Source organism: Microtus ochrogaster, chromosome 16 (assembly GCF_000317375.1).
Source record: "Microtus ochrogaster isolate Prairie Vole_2 chromosome 16, MicOch1.0, whole genome shotgun sequence".
Classification (NCBI taxonomy): Eukaryota; Metazoa; Chordata; class Mammalia; order Rodentia; family Cricetidae; genus Microtus; species Microtus ochrogaster.
The window spans coordinates 36,075,486-36,085,770 of record NC_022018.1 but is presented as its reverse complement, the minus strand read 5'-3'; the positions used below and the strand labels follow the sequence as shown (position 1 = coordinate 36,085,770).

General features: G+C 43.2%; 1 protein-coding gene across 1 annotated transcript; it reads left to right on the top strand.

Annotated features, from left to right (window-relative positions):
* Positions 1-1,301: 1,301 nt before the first annotated feature.
* LOC101991461 (cytochrome b-c1 complex subunit Rieske, mitochondrial) lies at positions 1,302-6,169 on the top strand. The gene is made up of 2 exons (XM_005355000.3): positions 1,302-1,593; positions 5,284-6,169. Exons 1-2 carry the CDS (start codon positions 1,380-1,382, stop codon positions 5,892-5,894), a joined length of 825 nt encoding a protein of 274 aa, XP_005355057.1. The 5' UTR covers positions 1,302-1,379; the 3' UTR covers positions 5,895-6,169.
* The last annotated feature ends 4,116 nt before the right edge of the window (positions 6,170-10,285 follow it).

Genomic DNA, 10,285 nt, shown 5'->3' with positions numbered 1-10,285 from the left:
TATCTTGAGAGTACAATGCAGTGCCTGGACTCTACAGACGGAGCCATATGAGAAAACGGTTGGTGTCCTGCAGTCCTAGAGAGGAACAAAAAACGAGCACACTGTCAGGACTCATCAGATGGACTCTGGACAACTTAGGGCATTCTGTCTTCCCAGTGACTTTACAAAGTGGGGAACTCACATTCCCACCTCCACTTTATGAGGAAACTGCAGCATCAAGGTTTGGAACCCTGCCAAGGTTCCAGCGTCCATGGAGTGAATTATACAAGCATCATATCACGATCATGCCAAATTCAGAGCTTAATTTCATATTTTATATGTAACTTGTTTTTAAAACCTGAAATGAAGAAACAAAGTATCTTACTATGGTATAGAGTAGAAAACCTGTATGGAGCACTGCATCCTGTGACAATGAATAATATCTCTAAACTCAATTGCCTGTGTGAACTTAATGATAAGGTTTATTCTACTTCAAAAATTGGAGATTATTAAGTGTAAGAAGGGTTAATGTTTAATAGCAGCAAACTGAGACTTTGCTATTGGTGAAACCAGAAATGAGAGAAAAGTTAAAAGGCAGTAGTTTTCTCATTATGTGAAAGTGATTGCGAGTTCCCCCTTTGTACCGCCTAAAATATCACTAGGGAAACCCATTGGTTCAGAAACCAGTTCGGAGAACTGGTTCAGGGCACTATGACAACCCACTGCTGGCTGGCAATCCATGCTTGAGCAAAGGGTCTAAACACCAAAAGGTCCTTCGGTAGCAAAATGCAGATAGCACTATTGCATTGTTATTAAAGAGACCATAATGAGCAAAGCAGCAAACCACCAAATCTAAAGCATAGTACATAATGAATAATCGTAAGCCCACTGTCATTGTCAAAGTTTGCACGCAGGTTTCTGGCCTTTTTGTTGTTAGGTGATAAAAAAAATTTTGTAGAAAAAAAGATGGTTAGTATGTATTCTAGGTGGATAAACGTTAGGAAGTAGTAATAGCCTGTTCTTTAATTCTGTAATAATTTTTTCTCACTCCTAGATCGTCCCTGATTAAATTTTTGCCCTAAACCAAGGCCAGGGATCGCGTCACGACCTCCAGACTTTCTTCCTGATTTGAGCTTTCTTTGGGCACCGGGACCAAACCAGACACCCAGACACCGAATGAGAGCCGGCGCCAGGCCCCGCCTTTTCCTGCCCCGCCCCCAACTGGCACCTGTAGCCACTCCTCCAACGCGGCGACCCTCCCGATTCGCTGATCCTTGCGGGACTCCCTTTCCGGCGGCGCGCTGACGTCACAAGCCCTGCGCCGTCCGCGCCTCTTCGCGCCTGCGTTCGAGCGGAAGGTCGTCCCTGTGACCGGCTAGGTGTTTGGAGCCGCTGTCGCCATGTTGTCGGTCGCTGCCCGCTCGGGCCCATTCGCGCCCGTCCTGTCGGCCACGTCCCGCGGGGTGGCGGGCGCGCTGCGGCCCCTGCTGCAAGCCGCGGTGCCCGCCACCCCGGAGCCACCTGTGCTGGACGTGAAGCGACCCTTCCTGTCCCGAGAGTCGCTGAGTGGCCAGGCCGCGACCCGGCCTTTGGTCGCCACGGTGTTCCTCAACGGTGAGCCGGGTTTCAGGGTGCCCCGATCCGGCTTCAGGGAGGTAGGGGAGGGCGGTGTTGTGGGATGTGGCTCGCCGGCGGGGGTGGGAGGATGCGGTTCTGGTCTCAGCGACCTTGGCGGCCGAGCGCCACCCCAGGACGAAGTGCCGCTGAGATGCTGCTCCAGCAGAGACTTCTCCCCACTCCCCACCCCCGAGGCCTCAGGAGTCTGTCTGCATTCAGGCTACACTTGACTTCCTTGGTTAACTTCAAGACTAGCCTCCCACTGTCCCCGCTAAGTGACAGGGATACTGTTGCTTACAGGAGTTTGACCTTGGGCAAATTTTCAAACGTTTTTCCTCATGGTTGAAGTGGCTTCGTGGTTATAACAATTAATTTTGGTGTCGTGAGGCTTAAGTGAGAGAATTGTGTGTAAAATGTAAAATCATTGGTACGGTTTAGACGATAAGTATGCAGAATAGAAGTTGTAAAGAACACGTTGGCTCACTCGAGACACCTGCCTGGTACAGACAACTCACTGGTACATCTGTCTTTCAGCATCTTAACTCCCTCCCCAGCGACCCCATCCCCACTCCCACAAAAGTAGGAAAGGAAGACATAACCCCGAGGTCAGTTCCACTGTAAAGGGTCAGCAGTGTATCAGGTATCTGGGTCCTCTAGCTGGGGCTTTCACAGCCCCACTTAGTTGTGAAGAGGCAGATACGGTAGATGTAGAAGCTACTCTTACAGAAAACAGACCCCCCAGAGGGGGAGTGACCCATATAGCGGGGATTCTACGCAATGTGGTATCTTCCAAGTTTGCCTAAGTCAATGCTTGGTCTGACGTTTCTCTTCACATGCCCTTGTGATTTAAAAATTTGGAATGATTTCTGGTGTCTCCCACAGTGTGGGAAGCTGCGGGGGGGCTCAGGCTTCTGCTCTCTTAGTTGACTGCTTCATCTCAGTCCTTACTGTGTTACCTACTTGGCACCACTGAGTGTTGAGTTTATGGTCTTTCTGTGTGCTAATCAAATTGTCCACTTGGGCAGTTTTTTACCTGGCATTCATCCACCCACTCTACCCCTTTTTCTCGCTATTTTTTTTTCCTTTTGAGGCAGGGTCCTACTGTGTAGCCTAGACTAGTCTCAGACGCCTGACCTTCCTGCCTCTGCCTTCCCAGGCCTGGGACTATGAGCATGAGCCACCATGCCTAGCTTGACTGACGCTGTTTTCTGCATATCTCTGTTTTAGCTTTTAACCTTAATTTCAGGTCAGACTACAAGAGCTAGTTCCAGGACAGGCTCCAAAGCTACAGAGAAACCCTGTCTCAAAAACAACAAAAACCAGTGTTGTGTTTACTGATATCTGACATCATTATGACATGTTAGCACTTTCCCTTCTATTGTTGAGACTTCTGACCTTCATTTTAAGAGGCTAGAATGGCTCCTTAATTTTTGTCTCCCCGTGTCAGATTTCCTATAAACTAACACACGATCTTTTTTTTTTTTTTTTTTCTGAGTAAATATGAGGGAACACTAGTGGTTCTTTGAGAAACTGTTTAGGACAGAAGTGTTATTCCAGGTCTGTTTGGGCTGGGGAATGGGGAGGTGAGAAATGAGGAGACGTGGCAAAATGAAAAGCATCTCTCAGGTTTGTCAGATAGCTCAAAGGTTTCTTGTAAAGATTATTGTAAAAACAAACAAACAAAAAAAAAACCACCAACTCCAAAGCAGACAGTTTCAAAACAGCCAAAACCTTTTTCTGGAAGCACACTTTACCTTGTAATTTAATTGTACATTAAAATCCATCCAGGGGCTGGGGGGTGGTAGCTCACACCTTTAATCCCAGCACTCAGGCTGAGGCAGGCAGATCTCTGGGTTTGAGGCCAGTGTGGTCTACTGAGTGAGTTCCAGGACTGGTTCCATAGCTACAGAGAAACCCTGTCTTGATAAAGACAGATCCATCCAGGCGGCTTATGGAAAAAGCCACTTATGGATAGGTAGTGACAAAAATTGGTAGGTTTTAGTTGGAAGCTGCACGGAGGAATAAGCTTGCATCATGGTAGCATCCCTTCCTTGTGTTTCATCATGGTAGCATCCCTTCCTTGCAGATGTCTAGCTACATTAGCTCTACAACTGCAAAAAGTTTGCATGACTTAGATTTCCTTTTATTTCTTTTCAAAGTGATATTTCCATAATTGATAGTGATAATGCTTAAGGTTAAAATTAAGAATCCATGCTTAATACACCTTGTGCAAATTACATAGAGACTGACTTGCAACATGGCAGTTTCCTAAAGGGTCCTTGGTTGATGATGTGACACAATGAAGTATAACTTGCTATACAGAGAATGATAACTATATTATAGCTAGATTTCTTTTGTCACCATAATGAATGAGAATGAGTCATTCATTCTATGTAGTGTTCTTAATTACCTTGTATTGTCAATGGTTGGTGGTTGTGGGTACTCTTGAATTTAGAACTGTGAACTTGCCTCCTTTCTATTTTAGGTAAACATTTTTTTAATGTAATCTCAGGCGTTGTGATGGGGAAGTAATTCTTAATTACAAATACCAGTCTATACCATCCCATTGGTATTAGGTAGAATAATGCATAATGTCAAGCGATTCTGCAAAGTCCTAATTGTGACTCTCAGGCTGCCACTACTCATGTCTTAGTTCCCTCTCCAGAAGGGTTGGGTTGTCAGAAAAGTAATTTTGATAGGTTTCATTCCTGTTCAGGTTTGTGACTTCTGTAGTTACCTTGAAGTCATGTGAAAAGTGGGTAAAATACTGATATTTGGGTGTTGAAAGAAGTATTTTAAGATGAGAACCTCAAAGGCCCAGGTAGTAGCACTGTTACAGTGATCGCATTTTTCTGAAAATAAAGAATATTTATAAAACAAATTTTTATTATAATATTATTTTGTGAGGGAATTTAATTTCTAAACATACTTAAAGAATCCTGCCAGTGAGCTCATTCTTTTTGTCAGAGATTTACAAATGGCCTGAGAGAGAGGACAATGCTGCTGCTGCTTTCCAAGTGTGCATAGATGTGTGTTCATTTCTCACAAACATTGGCCCATTTTATGACCTACAGGAAAAATGTTCCATTCAAAGGCTCCACAGTATAAAAAATAGAGTTTTTTTTATATAGATGCTGTTGTCTATAAGGGAGGGGTATATGAAAATTTTCCCCCTTTTCCCCTTTTAAATTAAGTAATTACTTGTAGATTCCATTGAGTGTTGCCTGTGCTGATAAGGATGTTGTTCTCTGACCACAAGTGGTTTTACTTGAATTTTATGCCTTGGAATCGAAAATAGCAATCCTTAAGTTTTCTACAATTAAAGTATATCAAGTCACAGGAGGGTTATGGTTGTGTCATTAGTATGTTAAGAACTATAGCAATTCTTCCAGAGAGCACATAGCAGAGGTACCAGCTAGGCATCTGCCTTGAGATGACCACACATCAATTGTTAGGTGGACTAAGTGGGTTTTGGGACCCACTAGAGATCCAGAGATCATCTAGAGAGGATGAGAAATAATGTAGATGGATAGTCTGTCTGAGCAATTGATTTAAAAAAAAAAAAACCAAGCAAACTAGAAATACCTGTTTCTTTTGCTGTTTGCTACTATAACTCAAAGTCTTTGCTGATGTGTATGTCTTCCAGGACATTCTTTTAATTGTAGTTTTCACCTGTTTGTCTTGCAGCTCCTGCTTCTGTTCGTTATTCCCATACGGATGTCAAGGTGCCCGACTTCTCTGACTACCGTCGCACTGAAGTTCTAGATAGCACAAAATCTTCTAAAGAGAGCAGCGAGGCTAGGAAAGGCTTCTCTTACCTGGTAACTGCAACCACTACTGTGGGGGTTGCGTACGCTGCCAAGAATGTGGTCACCCAGTTCGTTTCCAGCATGAGCGCTTCTGCTGATGTACTGGCCATGTCGAAGATCGAAATCAAGTTGTCTGACATCCCGGAAGGAAAGAACATGGCTTTCAAATGGAGAGGCAAACCTCTGTTTGTGCGCCATAGAACCCAGAAGGAGATTGCCCAGGAAGCTGCAGTTGATGTGGCCCAGTTGAGAGATCCGCAGCACGATTTAGAGCGAGTAAAGAAACCCGAGTGGGTTATTCTGATAGGTGTCTGCACTCATCTTGGTTGTGTACCCATTGCAAATGCAGGAGATTTTGGTGGCTATTATTGCCCCTGCCATGGGTCACACTATGACGCCTCTGGCAGGATTAGGAGGGGCCCTGCGCCGCTCAACCTGGAAGTGCCTACCTATGAGTTCACCAGTGATGATGTAGTTGTTGTGGGTTAGACATTGGACTCAAGGCCTAGGTGTCTTTCGGTCTTCCTGTCCCCTCAGAAGAGTTGAGAGTAAGCCTGGTGTACTTCTAGGTCGGTTGATTTAAAATATTTAAGAATTGTGAATAATGTACTGACAAACATGTGAAGTAATTGAGTTCACTCTTAAATATTATCAAGCATTACCGTAATAAAGCTGTTGAACATCATAAAATCCAGTCACAGACTTGGAAGGTGCAATGTCTTTGATAGCTGATTCTAATAAAACATTACAGATTGTTGTACAAAATATTTGTGAAATCTGTAAATTTTTGTTTATCATCTAAATTTCTTATATCTTGAAAAGAGGCAGGGCACCATTTTTTACTTTGAAGTAGATAGGGAAGGTTATTTTAATGTCAGATGTTTTTCTGTTTTGATAAAGTTTCCAGTTATGAGAGATAATAGTTATAAAAGGGATAAAGTGTAAAAATACAATATTTTATTGAAATATTTTTGTTTTTAAGGATGATTTTATTCTGTAGCCAAACTGGCCTCAGATTTGTAACCTTGCTGTGCCTCCTGAGCACAGGATGACAGGCATGTGACAGACAGCATATCCAGTGTAACAGGACTGCCACCAGAACCTAGGGAGGACAGGGAAAATAGAAACCTGTCAAAGTCATATTCTGCTCAAAGATAAACATTTAGAATGTTGGCGTGTGTATTGTTGGAATACTTTTATATATCTGTGAGCTTTTCTTGATCCCTGTGCAAGCTCACTTAGCGTGGGACTAGTCTCCCTATGCTAGAGGAGAGCAGCCCGCAGACTGCAGTTAGCAGACACGACTCAGAACTGTCCATCTCCTGCAGCCTATAAAGCGTTTGATTGGAAAGGAGAATCTTCAGGGTGTTGATGAAAATAGATAAAAATCTTACTTGTCTCCTAAAGTGTCATAAATGGTGCCTTTAAAAGTGCTTGGATCTGCTTTTAGGCAGGCTTCCAGGTTAGTGTAAGCAGTGATTGTCTAGCATTTTGCATTTGGTCTGCCCCAAACCCCTTGTGTTTGACCTGAATAGGGTCCTGTCCTATTTCAGATTTGTTGAACCAGCCTTTACTTTTGCTTGTGGGTTAGTCTCCCAGTAAACAGTAATCATGCTAGTGGAGACTTGCAGGGGGTTTGGGTTAAAAAAACAAAAATGAAGCAAAAGTACTCTCATCCTCTAAGTCACAAGTGTTCAACTTTCTCTCCCCACAAATTATTTAGCATATTTGTGCTTTTTTAAATAAACGAATCACATTGCCTAGAGTCTATCAGTTGATATTGGAATTTTCTTTTTCCAACTTGGAAGTCTCAGTTTTGTTGACAGTTTTCAAAACAGTGAGTTGTTGAATTAAGAGCAGCGGGTCTGCGCCCGGCCGCCTGCATGGCTAGCTTAGCTTATGCCCCGAAATAAGTACACGGAAACTGTATTCTTTTAAACACTGCCTGGCCCCAATAGTTCCAGCTTCTTATTGGCTAGCTCTTACATATTGATCTAACCCATTTCTATTATTCTGTGTAGTCCACAAGCCGGCTTACCAGGAATGATCTTAACCTGCATCTGCCTGGAGTTGGAGAACCATGGCGACTCACTGACTCAGCTTCTTTCTCCCAGCATCCTGTTCTGTTTTCTCCGCCTACCTAAGGGCTGGCCTATGAAATGGGCCTAGGCAGTTTCTTTATTAATAAGAAATCATTCCCACATCAGTGAGTTATAGTCAGTGGTCCTGTAAAGTTTCCAATATTCTGGTTGCATCGGAGAAAAGCCACCCACCAAGTACTGTTTTGCTCCATAGTAGATCTCTGTGCTCATCTGTAGATCTTACCAAGTTACTTTAGTAGGGTGCTCTGAGGCCTGCATAGTCCATCTGGAAGCTGGGCTGGTTACCTGAGAAGTTGCAGTCTGCTGCCTGGGTCGCCTCAAATACAGACAGGTGTTAGGGTTACCAACATGGAGCACTACACCTTGCTTTCCTGGTCACCTGCTGAAAACCCAGGACAGTGATACATTGTAAGATAGAAACCATACGGTAAGCCAGGATTTCTATTCAATAGCCCTTGCTCTGCTAGCTAGGAATTTAGAGAAGAACATATTGATTGGGGACCTGAGACCCTACTTTGGTTAAAAGAGACATCTGAAGGAAGAATGGTACACACTTGTTCTCTGGGTCTAGTATTCCCATCAAGCCTTGGACTCAGCAGCTTACCAGGGTTTCTGTCTCTCCAGCCTGCATATAACCATTGGACAAACCTGTATCACCTAAGCCCATCAAGTAAATCCCTTTTTAATGTACATTCTTTCTACCCATTCTATTCTAGAAAATGGTTTATTTATCCTGTTGAGAATTCCAGTGCCTCGTGCAAAAAATGACGCCTTCCTTTTGGAGCAGCAGGGCTTGCACTATTTCAATGCAAACATGATGGTATGTAGAGTGCCCTCATAGGCTCATGTGTTAAATACGTGGTCCCCAGCAGATAGCTATGGGACCTCCCTGAAGGTGAGCCATGGCTGGTAGGTCGCTAGAGGTAGGCCTTTGAGAGTTATAGTCCCAACCATAGTTCAGGCTGCATTCTGCTTTCTAGTCTGCTGTGTTGTGAACACATTCCTGCCACCATGGACTGAGCTGCTCCAACCTACCCTTGGTTCCAGCCTCCGTGTTTATATTTTTGTCGTCTAGGCATCTGAAGTTAGGTCATTATGGTGTTTTTAGTACAGATTTCATCTGATCTCACCTATGTCAGGTGGGTGTTTGGCTCTTTGTCAGGTTGTGGGGCAGCCAAATGATGCTTGTTTTTCAGCTTTGGGGCCACTCAGGGGTTTGGGGTTCAGACTTTATACCAAATCAACATGATGAGTTGGGTACTTGATAGTTAGTTGTACAGGTAATTAAAAACCAGACTGCCTCTGGGTCTCTCTAACTGGGTTTCTGGGTCACACTCTGGTCTCTTGGACCCAGCATTGGGTTGGGTGGCAGACAGTTGGGATAAACTGCCTTTGAGAATCCCTATCTGAAGTTCTGGTTCAGACTCTAGGTTTGACTCCAAACTGTTGTATCATACATTGTCGAAGTTGGGGAAGTGGCTGATAGGTGAGCAGGTGGTGGTGAGGGTCCCGGCTGTGGAGGTCTCCAGGATTCCAGATGGTCCTAGGCTGTTGTGGGTAGAGTGGCTTACAGTAGAGGGGGTGGGTTTAGTATGGACTTGCTCTGGGAATTCCTTCCTGAGTTTCTGGTTCAAACCCCCAAAACTATATGTATAAATATATTTATATTTATATATATTTATAAAAAATATATATATAAAGTTTGGGATATATATACATATCTATACATATATATATACACACACACATATATAATGGAAAATTTAGGTTCCATTGGGTAATGTCTTACTTAGGGTTACTGTTGCTATATTGAAACACCATGACGAAAAGCAACTTGAGGGGCTGGGAGAGTATTTCACACACAGTTACATATAACAGTTCATCATCAAGAGCAGTGATGGCAGGAACCTGGAGGCAAGAGCTGATGTAGAGGCCATGGAGGTGTGCTGCTTCCTGGCTTACTCCTCATGGCTTGTTCAGCCAGCTTTCCTATAAAACTGGACCACCAGCCAGGGGCAATAGACTGGGCCCTCCCCCATCAATCACTAATTGAGAAGTGTTCTACAGGCTTGCCTGCAGCCTCTTCTTATTTTCTCAGATTCCCTCCTCATGATTCTAGCTTGTGTCATAAAACTAGCTAGCACAGGTGGGTCATCTGTATGGGGCTAGCATTAAATGGTTAGGTGGGCAGTTCATTATTGTGTTGAAGAATGAGTTTCATAATACTCATTGCTTCTTTTTGGTACTGGCCATGTAGCATGTCAGGTCATGGCTTTAGTTTAACTAAATTAGAGTTCTTTCTGGGAGTGTCAGGAGCCCGTAAGATGGACTGCAGCTGGGCTTTGTTATGGTTAGCTTTTTATGGTGAGATAAATTCTAGCTCAGAGTTAACAGTGGCCTCACTCTGCTGACCCTTCCATGAAACATTAGCAGCCATGTTCTGCTGCTAAAGTAGCTCACACAGGCATTGCTCCAGGATGGTGTCTAAGCATTTCCTTAAGCTTCTTAAAGTCTATAAAAGGAACACCATATATGACCCATTGTAAAATTAATAGATGGCAAATAATTCAAAATTACTTTCCTCTTGGGTCTTCACTGTAAATTAGGGTCACTAAAATTTTTAAATTTACATAGACAGTTCTCTTTACAACACAAAACAAAAACTTACTAAAATATAAAACACATGTTAATGTGTTTTTATTAGAAAAATAATTTTTGTCTAATTTGAATATTAAAATAATTTTTCAGATGTAATTTATTTTGTTTTATTTTGAGACA

Bases quoted from the DNA above. Each gene is read 5' to 3' on its own strand.
- LOC101991461 (XM_005355000.3), top strand. From the start codon at position 1,380: ATGTTGTCGGTCGCTGCCCGCTCGGGCCCATTCGCGCCCGTCCTGTCG. The intron at 1,594-5,283 runs GTGAGCCGGGTT...TTTGTCTTGCAG, and splicing joins CGCCACGGTGTTCCTCAACG to CTCCTGCTTCTGTTCGTTAT.